This window comes from Hippopotamus amphibius, chromosome 11, assembly GCF_030028045.1.
Source record: "Hippopotamus amphibius kiboko isolate mHipAmp2 chromosome 11, mHipAmp2.hap2, whole genome shotgun sequence".
NCBI lineage: Eukaryota > Metazoa > Chordata > Mammalia > Artiodactyla > Hippopotamidae > Hippopotamus > Hippopotamus amphibius.
Window position 1 is genome coordinate 105,153,591 of NC_080196.1, and position 17,857 is coordinate 105,171,447.

At 30.8% G+C, this 17,857-nt stretch overlaps 1 protein-coding gene across 4 annotated transcripts in view; it reads right to left on the reverse strand.

The window, feature by feature from the left end:
• CDH19 (cadherin 19) overlaps window positions 1-17,857 on the reverse strand; it is a 79,162-nt gene that overhangs the window by 51,576 nt on the left and 9,729 nt on the right. For all 4 annotated transcript variants that reach the window (XM_057699406.1, XM_057699405.1, XM_057699409.1 and 1 more), the window contains exons 2-3: window positions 14,965-15,093; window positions 71-371 (exon numbers count right to left, since the gene is read on the reverse strand). In XM_057699406.1, the coding sequence (XP_057555389.1) occupies window positions 71-265 (195 nt within the window). In that variant the 5' untranslated portion in view covers window positions 266-371; window positions 14,965-15,093. The remainder of the gene's footprint in view (window positions 1-70; window positions 372-14,964; window positions 15,094-17,857) is intronic.

The following is a 17,857-nucleotide window of genomic DNA, read 5'->3' on the forward strand; positions in this document are numbered from 1 at the left end:
CAAAGCCTCCTCCACTCATTCGATTAGATTTACAAGGTTATTTCCTGTAGCACTTTCAGAAAATTAGTACCTGGCCAATGTGATGTCTAGTCTTATTCATTTCCTCTGGTACAAAAAACTGGTTCCACATCCAGCCCCGCCTCACTCTCAAAGGAGATCCCGCTGGGTGCTTAACTTCCTCTGTTTTAGGGCTTTCTCTTGCCATGAGGCAAGGCCATAGGAGAGGAATTCCCAACATAAAAGGCATCAATGAGCAACAATTCATTCTGCTCTTGATTCCAACTGGTACTCTTCAGAGGAAACAATATGTTGCAAACGAAAATCTTATGTTCCCTTGTAATATTTTTAACTCTTAGGTATCTTTCATATTCCTAGAGGACAAAAACAAAACAAAATTCTTGACATTTAAAAAATAACATTTTCTCACATAACTGTTAAAGACAGGATATAACTTTGCACATGTGAAAATGGAACAAAAATAGACATTCCTCTCCCAGTTAAGCTAGATAATTATATTTTGTAGCTTAGCAATAATTTGAATGGAACAATTACAAATTTCTGTAGTCATCAATCTACCTCAATGTTGGAAAGCTGCTCTAGCAATTTCCTTGATTGATAACTGACACTGAGATATTTTTAAAAATTTAACCTGCTTACTTCTTCCCTTTCTAGCTCAGTAAAACTCAAACTATCCCATTAAATCAACCATCAAGCCACGGGAAAATATGACATTTCCTCTTTTTTGATAGAAATATTTTCTCATCGTTTCCCAAATTACATTATTTTACATAGCTAATTAAATAGAAAAAATGACAATGCAGCTTAAAACCTGGGGGATTTAAACATTTATACTGATTTATACTGATGTTATAAAACACTGTGTAAATAGAAATCCTGTTATTTTTATATTGCAAAAGATATGAAAAACATTTTTCACCTTAAAGAAATATAGCCATTTTTAGAAAATAAATTAAAAATCACAGTACTTGGGTAAAATGGTTGAATGTTTATAATACGTAAAACGGAGATGAAAGTTATCTTCTAGCATTTAAATATTAAGACAAAAAACTCAAGCTACTGACTTTTCCATTTAAAACTTTCCATTTACCTGATACTGATCAAACCAATTCTCCACGAAACGATTGGTAATTCTGACCCTTATATGAAACAGAATAACTTTATAGTTCTCACATCTATATAGAGCCTCCATATAACCAAACTGGATTTGTATGTTTGGGATTAATGAAGAAATATAATTTTGTCATATCTACGATGCCCAAATCAACAGAAAAGTCATAGAGTCTCTTTCTGCTAGGAGTTTTTCATATGACCTTGTTTTGAATTTTCTCCACATAGTTTTGATTGTCCCTGACAGGTTTTTTTAGGTCTTTGGTTCTTGTTAGGAAGAGTTGTTAAAAACACCTAATTAAGAAAGAACACATTGTCATAAACAGGGGTCCTGTGGTCCCTCTGTAATTCCTTCAAGCAGATGTATTCTTTGTTATAAGTTTACTTAATGAAAGTCATGAAGAAATTCAGCTGAGGTGAAAATTAAAGATGAATTTCACCCTTGTGTCAAATATATGAAATCCTAATTATGTCTGTTGCTTAGAAATTGCTAAAATATATATTTTTGATAGCTAGTGAATAATGTAAACATTTGGAACAAGTATAGTTTTCTTAGTTTTCTTTATTAGATTTTTTGTATAAATTTGGAAAATTATCACTAACAGTGACATGAATTACACTTAAAATGTTGGATAAAAAAAATCTATGTTAACTTTATGATACCTTCATTTACCTAAATATAGAGAAAACAGTATAATGAATACCTATATACCATTACCTAGGTTCAAAATTATCAAGATGTGGTCAATCTTGTTTAATCTATATACATACCTGCTTCCTGATATTAAAACAAATTTCAAATGTCGTATCATTTTAACCATTCATTATACACATACACGCAAACATACTTGGACACAAATGCTATATGACCTTTTTAAAGATCAAAATTGAATACTAAGAATTAAAAATGTCTTCAATATAATCAAATATCCCAGCAATGCTCAAATTAAAATTCTTTAAACATCTTTGAGTCAGGATTCAGCTATGTCCACACAAGGCAGTTTGTTGGCACATTTGTTAAGTCTTGGTTAATCCACAAGTCTCATCACTCTAGATTAAATTTTTCTTTCCATTTATGTGTTGAACAAACAAGGTCATTAATCCTATAGAGTTTCCCACATTATGGGTTTTTCTGACTGCATGCCCATAGGGTGCTTTAATATAGTTCTTTATTCCCTTTAAATTAGTAGAGTCTAGATTAGATGCAATTTTAAATATTTGTCAACAGTACTCACAGCTGATGCTGTATATTTCACGCTGCAGGATATCTGGAGGCACAGAATCTAGCTGTCACATTTTGTTCTCAGTCCTGAAGTTGCTCTTGTTCCTGAGATTCATTAGTAGATTCATGTACTGTCAGTTGAATCGCTTACTATGAACTTCCTAGTCACCCTTTCTTTTACAGTTTTATTAGTTATTGATGACAATTGTCTAAATCAAATATTTCAGTGACCACATGATGAAACACAACAAAGAAAGAAAAACTCAAAAAAATGAAACTCCTAGAATTCAATGATATGATATCTGAAATCCAAAATAGTTTTATCAAAAGATTGAACATTACAGAAGAAAATATCATTGGCTTTCAAGATTGTTTTATGGATATTATTTAAAGTAAAGTAGAGAGATAACATCAACAATGGAAAAAATAATTTTTAAAAATAGAATTTCAATAACTATGAGACAATCTCAAATAGTATAACATATATATAACTGGAGTCCCCCCAAAGAAAGAAGAAAAAACAATAATGGCCAATGGTTTTTCAAATGTGCAGAACAATATCCCACTCAAAAAGACACTCAAGAAATGCTAAGCAAGAATAAAACAAAAATGAAAATCATTTTATTGTAAAATTACTAAAAATAAAATATAAAGAGAAAATATTAAAAACTCACCAGAGAAAAGGGGAAACAATAAGAATATGCATTAAATGTTCATCAGAAATAATGTAAGACTGATGCAACAGAATGACACATATAAAGTTCTGAGAGAAACACTTTCAATCTATAATCATATATCCTTTAATTGTTTTATATAAAGCAAATTAGAAGAATTAACAGCACAATTGCACTATAAAAATACTAAGTAGAAACTCTCAGAATGAAGGACATGTGAACCAACAATAAGTAATGAAGCTAGAAGGAAATATTAAATATATAGATAAATATAAAAGGCTATTTTGTGTTTTTATTAATATTTTAGAAATAATTTACTATTTATAAATTAATAACAATGTTATGGGATATATAACACAGAATAAAATTCATGATGATAACAGCACAAATAATGGGATGTGGGAAATTAAAATATCTGGTAGTCAACTTCTTACATTATAGATAAAGTGATACAGCAATTATGCACGCAGACTGCTGTGAGAAGTGACGGATGCACATCAAAATCACTAGAGCAATCGCTAAAAACAGAGTGCCATATTAAGTGACTAAGGGAAAATAAGATTCTAAAAACTTTTCATTAGTACCATAATAAACAGGAGAATAGGGAGAAAGAAGTAAACTCAAGATTGTATAGCAAATTCAACCAAATGAATCACTGCATTAAGAAGAGATTAATAAAACATTACAAATAATATGCAGTGTTTGTCAGTTTGGGATTTAAAAACTTAACCCAACTATGGACTAAACAAATAATTTAATTATAAATACACAGATACATTGTAAGGACAAGGATGAAAAAAGATATACCATAAAATAATAATCATGTTAGCTGAAATGTTGTAATAGTATCTCAGAAAAAAGACCTCAAGACAAGAAGTATTACCTGATATAACAATGGCATTAATAAAGATAAAAAAGTAAATTCATCAAAAAGGCCTAACAGTCCTATGCATGAATGAAGTTAATATCAGAACTTTAGAATACATGAAGCAAATATCAACAGTGCTAAGGAGAAGTAGACAGTTACAACTGTGGAGTAATTAACACTGTTCTCCTCTATTGAAATGCCAATAGGACAGAAAAATCACTGATCATATGAAAGATTTTAAAAGTACCATCAATCAACATAAAAAAATTAAGACTATAGATTGTTGCACCAAATGGAATATAGTTTCTTTTCATGCACTGCTGGTGGAAATGGAACCTGCCACAATCATAGAAAACAGATGCGCATTTGTTAAAAACTTGAACATACACCGACCATATGACCCAGCCATTCTATTCTCAGATATCTGACCCAGAGAAATAAAATTATAAGTCCATACAAAGACATTTACAAGTATGTTTAAAGCAGCTTTACTTATAATAGCCAAAACTGTAAACAAATCAAATGACCACCAACAAGTTAATGTATTAACAAAGTGTGGTATGTCCATGCAGTATAATAATGCTCAGTAGTAAAAAGAAATGAACTATTGATGCACAAAGTAACATATCCAATAGTTACGCTGAGTGAAAGAAATTGACAAAAAATAATTCAGACTGTATGTTTCCATTTACAAATTCTAGAAAATTCAAACCTATTACAGTGACAGAAAACATGTAAGTCCTTGAGAGAGAATGGAGCCAGAAATGAATAGGAAGGACAGATTACCAGGGGTCATAAGAGAAACTTTGGGGGTGATGGCTATGTTCATTATCTTGACTGCGAGGATGGTCTCACAGAAGTATAAATGAGTCCAAGAAAATCCACATCAATTTGATATGTTCAGTTTGCTCTGTCCATTATGCATCATTAATGCTATTAAAAAACCTGATTTGTCAAAACTCAGAACAAATTAAACAACTCTTTGTGGTATAGTGTGTATTAGATGCTTACTGATGAGTTATAAAATCATGTAAAGAATACAATCTATGAAGGGTTTCTACCAAAATCCTTGAAAGCTCATTACCAGGTTATAGGAAATTAACCTGTGATAAAACAACAAAGTAAATGAAACCTAATTAACCAAACAAATCCAAATTGTGAATTTTTCTATGGATTTTGTACCCACCTGGTAATCTGTGAAACAGCAGCATCTTATTAAAAATGCCGAATCTTGAGCTACTCCAGATACAATGACACTGAGTCTGCGTTTATCATACTATTTGTGAGATCGTATACACTGTGAATTTTAAATAGCATTTGTCTATCAAAAATTGATTTAGTTTCTTCAACATGTCAGTGGTTTGAGAAAAAAAGTGAGGGATTTTAAAGAAGATATTATTCTAGATTAAAAGATGTTTAAGACACAAGAACAAGCATAAAATGAAGACATTGTCTAGATCTTGTATTTTTATCTTTACATTTTTATGAATCTGTAATATTTAATATAAGTTGGTTATTAGATGATAAAGAGAAAATGTTAATTTTGTTAGCTTTAAGTTTCTTTGTGGTCATACTGGTAATTAATGTCCTTGAAATTGTCAAATAAGTATTTGCACAGCTGTTTTTTTATTCTTCACTTGTGTTTAAAACATATATATTCAACAACAACAAAAATAACAATGATTTATTTTGTATTTTTAAAATTAATATGATGAACTGAAGTTATTAAATATTTTAGTACCAGCTATTGATAAAAATATACAGAAAATAGAACTCCTATACAATGTTAATGAAAGTGAAAATTTGGACAACCATTGTGGAGATAATTTGTCCAAATTTAGTATATTTAAAAGTTAGTTTAATCTATAAACTAAGAGCTTTTTTTTTTTTTACTGCTTTATATCTAGAAAACTTTGTCCACTTAGAGGCAAATATAAATTGAATTAGCTAGAAAAAATGTACAAAAAAACAAAGTTCAAATTAGGGCACCATATGATACCAATTATAAAGATGTTTCAAAGTTATAAGATGATGCCCTATGAGATTATTCTCATAAATTAATTTTGTAAAATAACTCTAGGAAAAGAAAAGCAATGCACAAAATTTATTATGGTAATTAACATGATAAGAGAAAGAGAAACTGGTTTAAAGTTTGAAGTTTAGAAATATGTGTCACATTTTCCTCCCTCTACAACAATCTAAAGTAAAGATGTCAAATCATGACGTTCATTAAACCTGGATAATTTTTCTATCATATGTCATTTTCCTTCAGGTTAAGTGTATGATTGAAATATTTAAAAGTTAAACTATCACTATTTCATATCCCTATATCATAACAAAACAGATATGAATGCCCTCTCATTTGAACCTCAATATAAAAATAGAAGAATGAAATGGTGGCAGTAAAGCATGTCTGAATGATGAACTATTGTAGCTTCATTTATGCTCTTCTCTATTCCAGATTTTCTATAATGGTCATACATTTCAGGGAAGGGAAAAATAATGGTTTCAAATAATGGTCCACTTCTGATTGAAAAGTGTTGACAGCTGTCAGCAGTGCCAGACTGAGAAATACTCAGGGCTGAGTTCCAGCTAATAAGGAAAACTGTTATCAATTAGTGTGTCTGAAATGGTCCCTAGAGAAATAGCCAGTGGCATTTCTGACCTATATCTGCAATCCTGGTTATATTTTCCATTCATATCCAATACATGGATATGAATCTGCATAACATTTCAATATGAATAAAACATGCTAACACTGTGTCTCATGTTAGTGTGTTTGGATTTCATATCATTGCCAGTATCTAGGCATATTTGTAAATATTAAATAAAATGCAGAGTACAGTATATTTCAAAATACATAATGTATAAAAACAAAATGTCATTAATACTAACAAAATATTATATAATAAAATAATTATATTAATATTTGAATAAGATTATCATTATAAGCATCAAAATATATCCAAGTAGAATCACATGATTTTACTACGGAAGAATATGTTTCATGTAATATATTACATTCACATATGAAGGGATGTCTATTCAGAAATTTTAAGTGACCTGCATAGTACCAAATAGAGGTGGGATGGGAAATCTAACTTTAAGGGCACAGAGTGTACAATATACATTGTGCTCTACTGAATGGAAGAAAGAAAATGCATAGATGTCTGACGTTGTGTATGACATCTGTCACTGATAGTTCATGCTGTTAAAGTTGAATAAAGATCTACAAATTGCATTTTAACATTTGGACCAGTTTTGAAATTAGACATAATAAAATGTTTTCTATTATCTCCTTTTAGATGATGATTTTCCCTCTTACTCTAAACATTCTTGAGGTCACACAAAAAGGGGAAGAATAAGTCAGAATGATGGATTTGGTGGCTGTGTGGGGAAAGATAACATTTGGAGCTGGGAAATGTGGATGGGATAAACATAGAAACTTAATCCCATTTGTGATCTCAGAAATCAAGGGAAACTTGACGTGATAAATAAAGGCTTTTAAATGGCTTTCTCAGAACTACTAATAAGAATATAATAAGAAATAAGTGGATATGTCTTGCAGATATGTGAGAAGGAAGACAATTTTTGAACTAAAAATTATAATTAACCATGTGCTAACCCTTAATAGATGTAGAATGTAAAAGACCTTTCCTTTACCCCATTTATGAACTCTCATTAGACTTATATTTTCATATTTACTGTGAAATTAAAAGTGTATACTACAGATGAAGCAATATAGTGTTAGAACACTATCTAAGAGTATAAGAGTTTCCTAAGCACTCTTGACATGACAGCCTTCCCCACTCACTATGTGTGTAGTGTTTTAAAATATGCAGCCATTCCATTCCTGGTCTGGCTGTTGTGAATTCTGTTCTGGAGCAGTGGGGAGGGGCTGCAGATTTGTGAGTCCCATATTTGAAGTGCTATGCGTTGACAAGATTGAACCTGACCTTGCAAAATATTCTGGAATGAGAAGAGACAGACTCCAATTGATGAAATATACTCTGGCAAAATCTCATTTTTTAAAATCTGGTATTCCACCTTTTATTCCCCTTCCACGAGCTACCAAAATATGATCTATTCTTATTATGTCAAGGTTAAATCTTTGTATGTTTCTGTGCTGAAGAGTTGCCTAACTCCTTTCGCACTACATTCCTCACTACATGTTGCCAATACAATTAAATGTATGGAACTTAATTACATCTTTACCATTTTGTAATCTAATTTTAATTTAGCCATTGCATGTCCATAGGCTATTTCTCATACTTATTTTCTTGTGTGACTGCTGTCAAAATAATTTCTTTTTTTGAAATCTTCTTTTAATGTTCCTGTGAAAATATATAACATGGACAAAACAGTGCTTTATTTCTAATACCTAAAAAAGTATTCTAATATATTATTTCATGGGGAAACCCATATATATTTGGGTAAACCCATATATATTTATCTATATTTTTCTATCATTGTACAATTTTAAAACACTGAAAAATCACTGAATACCCTACATCTAATCATTTGGAGAAGATATATAAATTGCTCTCAGAGCTGACAAGGAAACAAGTGAATAAAAACAAATTTCAAAATTCATGTTAACATGATGTTATTTGGCCACTAAATGTTGTGCTGTAAAGTCATTTAACGAATGGAAATATGCTGCAACACTTTGTTAGGTGAAAGAAAAAAATTAAATACACAAAAACATGATTCCTTTAATTTGACAATAAATGTAGACAAATTCAGAGAAGAAAGCCTGGAAGACTATGCCCTCAAATACAGACAGAAATCATCTGTGGATTGAGGGATTATAAATGGAGTAAAATTCATATGTATTTCCATTTTTTAGTTTTAATATTTATTTCATTAATACATATATAGATTAAGGTTATGTAGCACCATAATGAAGACCAAGAGTTTACCATTTCCTGATTGAGGTTACTCTCCCAAATCTGTTGAAATGAAATGTTCTAAAAGCAGCTTGATGGAGTGAAGAGTGCCACCCGTGGAGCAAGGATGACTATTACTAGACCAGCCCCACCACCCACTAGCTGGGTGACTTTGGGCGATTGGCTTAACCTCTGGGTGCCTCAAAAATGAGGATGATAATAGGGCCTACCCCTTAAGGTTTTTATCTTGATTAAATGAGTTGATGTACCAAGAATATTATCTGACACATAGTATGTGCTGTGTAAGTATTTTTTTTTTAATTTTGTTTCCACGACATTAAAATTTTATTTTTTTAACTTTTTATTTTATATTGGAGTATAGTTGATTAACAATGTTGTGATAGTTTCAGGTGTGCAGCAAAGTGATTCAGTTATACATATACATGTATCTATTCTTTTTCAAATTCTCTTCCCATTTAGGTTGTTACATAATATTGAGCAGAGTTCCCTGTGCTATGTAAGTATTTTAAACTAACTCTATAAGAATAGTTACCTATACATGGGTAGTAAAGATCTAAAGATTTATTTCTCAATTTTGAAGTAGTCAGATATTGTTATTTCTGCAAATTTCATGCACATATAAAAACTTTATAAATGACTATTACAAACATAGTGTAGGATACGTTGTCCCTAATGTGTGTGTTCTGCACGTATTTTGAAAGGATTTGAATGTCATTATTTTTTTTCCAACCATGCTAAGTGACTATGACAAATAAACACTGTCATGCTTGAAGCAATATGTGATATTGCATGGACATATATAGGCTGAAAATGATCCCAGTGTGACTCAAAACAATTATGTTCTCAAAGAAGACTAATTGTGACTTAAGGGATGAAAAATATTATAATCTATGCACTTACACAGTTTGTAACTGAATCTAATTAGAAATTGTCTTTTCTATGACCTCTTCTTGGTTACATAAAGATAATTATTCCATCTGTGAAAACTTATAAAATTATAATGTATTCTGAAAGGCTTGTGGAAAGCTGAAGCTAAGCTCAACTAAGCCAGTTTCTCATAGAGAAAAGCAGATGGCAATTAATATAATGTCTCTGCCTTCAGAAAACCATTGAGTACGCTTGGCCAAAATAATATATCAAAAGACACACTTTGCAAAGGTCAGGGAGTTCCAAAACTAAAAAGAAAAAAAAAAGAAAAAAAAATCTGGAAATCATGGTTTCCAAAATGCTACTTCAAAAATAAGATAAAATGTTTCTCTTTCTCAATTTAAAGAAGCATGTCTAACTTCTTATATTGGGATCTAAATATGTGAAGAAAGCAAATTCTATAAAACCTCAGTGTAAAACAAATAGTAAAATGAGGCTCTTGGGACTGTGAGTGGTAATATTATCACAGAGGAAGTAGTTAGAGATTCTTTTCCTTTCTCTATTTTAATTTGACAGATTATTTATAAAAGAAAAGAAAATTAATGCCCTTTAACAGTTCCCCTTATTCTATAAGCATCTTTATAATTCTTTATAGAGTAGTAACATGGGTGGTTGGTGGAAGGTTATGGACCACATTTTGAAGTTTACTCTTTTTTTTTATGTTGTAGACCCTGCTTCAATATTCATTTCAAAAAAAGGTATTCTATATTTGTACAAATCTATTTAAAACCTTCTGTACTTACTTAAATTCAGAAACAAGAATATTAATAATATAAAAATGTTAAGCTCTTAAACTATTCTAGCTGAACTCTCTTGGGGACTCTGTATTACATATTACATTATTTCCCATCTCAATGTCTACCTTCATATTTCATTTATACTTATTTTTATTTTAAACATTAGCTAATATGATGTTAATTTTCAGTGAAATAATTTGAATTTTCTAACCAGTGCTAAAAAGCAACTGCAATTCCAGGACTTTGAAATGGTTGTTCTGTTTCTCCTATATATCGTGACAGTTTATTGACGAAGGTTTCAGTGCATTCCAGCACTCAGATTAATCACGGCCTCCAGAAAGGGATAATATGAGTAAAAGCAGCAATGAATAATATGGAAACAGAATTGACAAAACTTGATGGCTAATTGGATTTCAAGAGCGATTTCCTGTGTAGGGGGTGTCAAAGGTAGGTTTGGAAATACTGAGGTTGAGATACCTGCAAAAATTACAGGTGAAGATTCCAAGTGGGCACTTGGTGATTCCAGATTCAGTGAGAACTGTAATTGTTATCATGCTATCTTCCCTTCCACCCCATTGCTCTAAGAAAAGTCTAGCTTTAATTCTGTAGGATTTCATTAACTATCTCTAACTTCTGAATAATTAGTAAGCTGAAATGGCTGTGATTAGGACGTGAAACAAGAGAGCAAAAAAGGAACTAAAAATCTTTTGATCACTGTGGTAGACACATCATAGTTTACCAATAACCCTACTACAATTGGACAGGGTTATGCGATTAGTTTTATTAATGAAATATAAGTAAAAGTTATATGTCTATTTTTTCAGAACAGAAGCAATAAAAGACCTATAAATAATTCTTTTGTCTTAGTCTTTCCTTTCTTAGGCAACGAGATGCTGTAGTTATGAGATAGCAGAGTCTCATTCAAACTTGAGTCACTGAGTGACTGTACCGACCTGCCCCACTGACTCGTACATATTTGTGGTGAGAGATTGCTGAGAACTTAGTTACATAGCTTAGCACCCTAATAAAATCACCAACTATATTCTTGACACCATAGTAGGTACTCCATGTATTTTCCTGTTAATCTTCCTTGTAATTCAATGAGATGCTAATTATTAACTTCTATTTAAAAACAGAAGAAAGATCAAAGTGAGCTTATAGAAACTAATGAGAGAAAGGGGGTCACAAAGGCCAGCTATAGATAATAGCTGGAATGAAGACTTGTCAGAATAACAGAAGAGATAAAAATGCCTAACCTGAAAGAATGCAAGAAGTTGATTGAATAGGGTGAGAGTTGGGGAGAAATATGATGGGCCCAAAGACAAGTACATTTGCATATTAATTTCACAAGCATTATTTCAAACGGTTGCCCAAGTTAAGTAATTTTCAAGTTAAGATATTAAGCAAAGTTTAATAGGCTACAAATCTCCTTAGCCTGTATAATTCAGTTAACTTCTTCTTGTGTGTATGTCGTCTCCGTTTCTCTAGTTCAATCCAGTCCTGATTTTTCTGGGATATTTGCTCCATAATATTAGGTACTGAATTAACTCTTCTGCCATTTCTTCAGAATTTTTAAAGCTAATGTTTAAAATCTTTTATCTTGAGTTTTATTCTTCTTTGTGATTTCCCCATTTGCCTGGTACATTCAGATTTGGGTACATTTCTCAAGCATTTAATACCAGGATATTTTACATGCATGTCAACAATCTATGAAATACTAAAATCAGTTTTGGGTATGCCACTAAAAATAAAAACTTGAAAGAAATCATCATTCCATCAGAGTTATAAATGAACAACCTTTTTAACTTAAGGTTAGCTAGGAAAATTAATTTCCTGGAAAATAGTCGATTTTAGTCTTTTTCCCCCCTCTGCGGTGCATGGCATATTTCTTTTCTTTCTCAGGTAATTTTTTTGTTTGGAGTTGAACATAATAGATAGATAGACATTCTCTCTGGTAGCATTCCCATGACTTGAGGTGGCAAGCAGCAAATATTTTTATGTTAGCCTTTTTTAGTCTGTGATGTTAAATAACATTTAAAACAATGGCACTTAGTTGGAAATGAGCAAAGTAGATGTTAAATTTCTACTGTAAATAAAAAAATTGCTTTACTATTGATTTTACTTTATGTATGATTACAAAGATGAAAGGTAATTGAGAGCAATATATACAAAAAGAAATACAACTAGAGATAAGTCTACACCCACACATTTATAAAATAGCAGTGGCAGGTCTAACATTTTCAAAAAAGCAAGAATGCTTTTCAGAAAGCACAAATACATGAACTATTTTCAATTATATATTGTATATCAAGTCCCAAGACTCAAACAATTAATATGAATAATTTGTTACTCAAACACACACACAGAAATAATGTACATATTTTGTTTTATTGTTGAAGACAATGTGTATATAATTTATTGTTTATATTATACATGTTTATATGTAATTAAAATGTTTATATGTAATTAAACATTATATATATACACACACAAACATTAAAAACAATTGGAATTCCATCTAAAATTCAGTGATTACTTATTAGTCTACTTTGATAAGTATTTTTTCTTAAGCACATTGAGTGTTTTAAAACTTTTCAAATATTAACCATTTATTATATTTTAGCGTTAATATTTTAAATAGTAAAATATCATAGGTATACCTGAATCTTCAAACTACATGTCTTCCTCATTTTCCATAAAAATGATAGCTATTAACTTGAATATGAAGAGATTTATTTTTATAGACTAAAAAATACCTACTCTATAGATGTTTATAAATGACATATTCAGCATTCAAAAATATGCATAAATAACATATTATGTAAAGCTTTGCTCAAATTGAATATTTAATCAATGATTTAGATTTATCTATATTGATATATGTAGACCTAGTCCATTCATTTCAACTGATTTGGATTATATTGATATACGAAGAAATCTCAATTACACATCCATTGCCTACTGAGGGAGCTGTGAGTTGTTTTCTCTCTATTCATTTACCATCAGTGTTTAACAAAAAGCTTTGTACCTGTTTCTTTGCATCCATGTTTGTGAATTTCTCCAGAAAAAAACACCAAGAAGTTAAACTGATGAATTATAAGATAGTTTTTAACTTTTATTCACCAAGTATTTTCAAATGAATTTTCCAATTATGTGTAGCTGTATTTATTTCAGCTAGCAATGACTAAGGGTTCTAGTTTGGCAATATCATTATTGATATGCAATTATAAATATCACGCAATTTTTATAATGTGTGAATTAAGAAGTTAAATGTTATGATTTTAAAATTTAATTTCTATATCCCTAATTAGTGAAACTAAACATTTTTTTCATAATAATTACCATTAAGTCCTTTTTTTTTCCCTCTGTGAATGACCTCATTTATTTTTTCTAGTTTTTAATTGCTTGTCTTTTTCTAACTGATCTTTAGGCATTATTTACAGAAGCTAAACAAAATTGCTGGTTAGGCACATACGTTTAAAATTTCTTCTGGTCTAAGGAGGTTTTTCACTTTCTTTACGGTGCCTCTCTCATGCAGAAAATTTTAGCATTTTTAAAAGTGTCTAAGTTATCAGGTTTTTCCTTTATCAGTTGTCATTTCTATGCTATTTTAAAGAAATCCTTACATACTCAAACATTATAAACCTATTCTACTCCATGTTTCTGAAAAAATTTCCTGTTTTGTGTCTCACACTTAGTACTTTTCACTAATTCCATTAATAAAAATGAAAATTTTTATTATTTTTTATTTGAGTTAAGGAATCAACTCTACCTTTGATCATATAAATAGTAATTCTCAGAACATTACCTTGGATAACCCATAATTTCCTAAAAAATGTATAATGTCACATTTGTTATAGGCGAAGTTAAAGGCTCTCTTTTCTGTGTAGGTTAGTGACACATTATTTTAATTATTATATTTACATGTATTACTATAATTATATCCATCTAGATCTACTAGTACTAGTATTTTTTCTCTTCAAAAATATTGGCTCTTATGGTTTTTAGCATTTTGTATACACTTTAACATTAGTTTCTAAAGTTATAAGAAAAAAATCTGAATATGTGGTTGAAATTTTCTTGACTTTATAGATTCATTAAGGAAAAGTTTGCCTCTATTTTTACCATGTTGAATACTGTCTCCATTTTTAAGCAGCTCTTCACTTATTCAGGTTTTTAAAAAATATTTCAATATGCTTTTTCTTTTATATTTTTCCACTAAGATTTTGTCCATTTTTGTGCTAGTCATTCCTTAATACTTTAGAGTTTCTTTTGCCATTTTAGATTACACCATTTTAACAATTATATTTTTTGACCGATGATATTTTTTACTGTTTCTTCTTTTGAATCTAGCATACTTGAATCTAGCATAAACTCTCCTATTAGTTTTAATTGTTCTTTTATTCTGCATGAGTGATAGTCATTCTATTTCTTGCTTTCTAACCACACCTCTCCTGACCACTAACCCCACTCCTAAACCCTAACCCCTAATAGTTACCTTACTGATGGATCCAGTTCAGCTGATTTGGTTCAAGAAGAGTGAGTAGAGTTATTATGGATGCACACCTGTATGTCCAGTCCTGTAGATTTCCGCTTCCAATTTCAGTCCCAGAGCCTGTAGCACATGCTTATAGCGAGTGCAGGAGACAAAAGTGCAAAAAATTAGGGCCAAACAGATGAATGGATAAAAATGATGTGGTACATATATACAGTGGAATAGTACTCCGCTGTAAAGAGGAATGAAACTGGGACATTTGTAGAGACATGGATGGACCTAGAGACTAGGTCCTAGAGTCATACAGAGTGAAGTGAATCAGAAAGAGAAAAACAAATATTGTATATTAACACATATATGCAGAATATAGAAAAGTGGTACAGATCAACTGGTTTGCAAGGCAGAAATAGAGGCACAGATAGAGAGAACAAGCATATGGACACCAAGTGGGGAAAGCTGGGGGAGGATTGGGGGGGAACGAATTGGGAGATTGGGATTGCCATATATACATTACTAATAAGAAAAAAAATACCGAATTGTACACTCTAAAGATACGCAGTTTATTGTATGCTAACTGAACCTCAATAAAAGTTCTTAAAAAAAAATTAGGGCCACATAGGATATAGTAAGCAGCAAACAAGGGCTCTCCTATTTCAACAATGCCAAATAACAAATCATTTAAAAGTATGTAACATTCAAGTGTACATACACACATACACACAAAATTCCAAAATTCTCACTTTTTTCCCCATCTTCACATGGGAAAGCTTTAGTGTTTAAACTTAAGTGGCTATGTATTGTTGAGTATGTTGTATATATCTTTGTAGGCTAAATAAGTTACTTTTTATTTCTACTTTTCAAAGAAATTTTGTTATGAATATGCATCCTTTTAAAATTGAGATTATGAATTGGGATTACCATGTGGTTTCTTTCTTTTAGTCTGATCTGATAATGCACAAAATAAATAGATTCAATAATATTGAGGCATCCTTGCATCCCTAATATATACAAATAACTTTGTGTATATATGTGTGTGTGTGTGTGTATATATACAATATATATAGAAAGCAATATATAACATAAAATATAATATATTGTAGGTAGTATAAACATTTTGTATAGAATATACACTATAAGATATATAACACATAGGATATATTGCATATATTTTCCAAGTAATATCATATGCAAAATTATTCTACTATTTCTTCCCTAAACTGTCCTGGTTTGGTATTAGACTATCTTATCTTTGGTATTAGAATATCTTTATCTTATATAAAGTGAGGGGACTTCCCTTGTGAAGTGGTAGTTGAGAAACCACCTGCCAATGCAGGGGACACGGGTTCGATCCCACATGCCACAGAGCAACAAAGCCCATGTGCCATGACTACTGAGACTGCTCTCTGGAGCCTGCGAGCTGCAACTACTGAAGCCCATGAACCTAGAGCCCATGCTCCGCAACAAGAGAAGCCACCACAATGAGAAGCCCACGCACTGCAAAGAAAAGTAGCCCCTGCTTGCCACAACTAGAAAAAGCCCGTGTGCAGCAAAGAAAACCCAATGCAGCCAATAAATTGAATAAATAAATAAATTTATAAAAAAAATAAAATAAATTGAAGAACTCTCATGATGTGGATCATTATATTAGGTTGTTTGAGAGCGGACTTATTGTTAATAGGTCCAAAGTAGGTACTATCTTTACAATTCACTGGATCTAATTAATTTTCATTTTTATGACTAGAACTAATCAAAGTTGCATTACACACACACACACACACACACACACAAAAACTGTGTCTAAACAAAGAGAATATTGTATTTATTTCCAGACTCCTGCTCTGTGTGTATGTGTGTGTGTGCATGTGGATCTGTGTGTGCGTGTATGTATATGGAATTTACACAAGGTGAAAACTAAAGTGTAATTCATGCAGATATACCACTGAAATATTGATTATAAAATATAACATACATCTCAGGTTTCCTTTATTATCTAATCCTAATGAATTCACAGCTTTCAGATAGCATATAACTAACAAATAATGATTTTCAATGCTAACAATAACAAAAAGACAAATTTAGAAAAGTAAAAATTTTGAACAATGATTGATGAATAAGGTACTCATTCGAAGATTTCATGAACCATAAAATAAATCATAGCAGTTTTATAAAATCATCAGTTAGCATATACATAGAGTCAAAAATTCCACAATCTTAGAATCATGCAAAGTGAGTTATTTTTCACCTAAAACAGTGTTTTACATGATTATAAAATATTATCAGTTATTTCCAAAACATAAATATCTATCGAATTAAACATACATATCACTATAAAGACAACAAAGGAAAAAATATTTTTCTTATTACCAACAATATATTCTACTCTCCCAAGAATTTATTACTACATTTATTTATTTTGTCCTCAGTTTCCATTATAAAGATATTATTTTGCTTTTCACTTGTTGAAAATCTTTTTTAGCCACTTCTTATTATAGTATTGTAAATAAAGACACAGTTGTACTCTGACAATTTTTGCTGATGTTGTATTAGTAACTCCATAAAGCCTATTCAAATATATCAACCAAATGTTCCTTTCTCCAATTATCAATTTTTTTCAGTACATCTTCTTTATAACTATAATATCTATAAATTTATTCTACCATCAGAAGCAACACTTAGTAAGCACGACTGCCAAATGGTGTGGAAAATATGATTTTGTTATTGAAAAAGGCATAATGTAAACATGATTTTTTAAAGGCCCAAATCTTAGTGAATGAAAAAAAAGTTTAAAGTCACATACTCTGCTATTTTGCTTGTGTGTGTCTGTGTCTGTGTGTGTGTGTCTGTGTGTGCAGAATCAATGCAAAATTTTAAAATTCATAAAATAATATCACAGAGC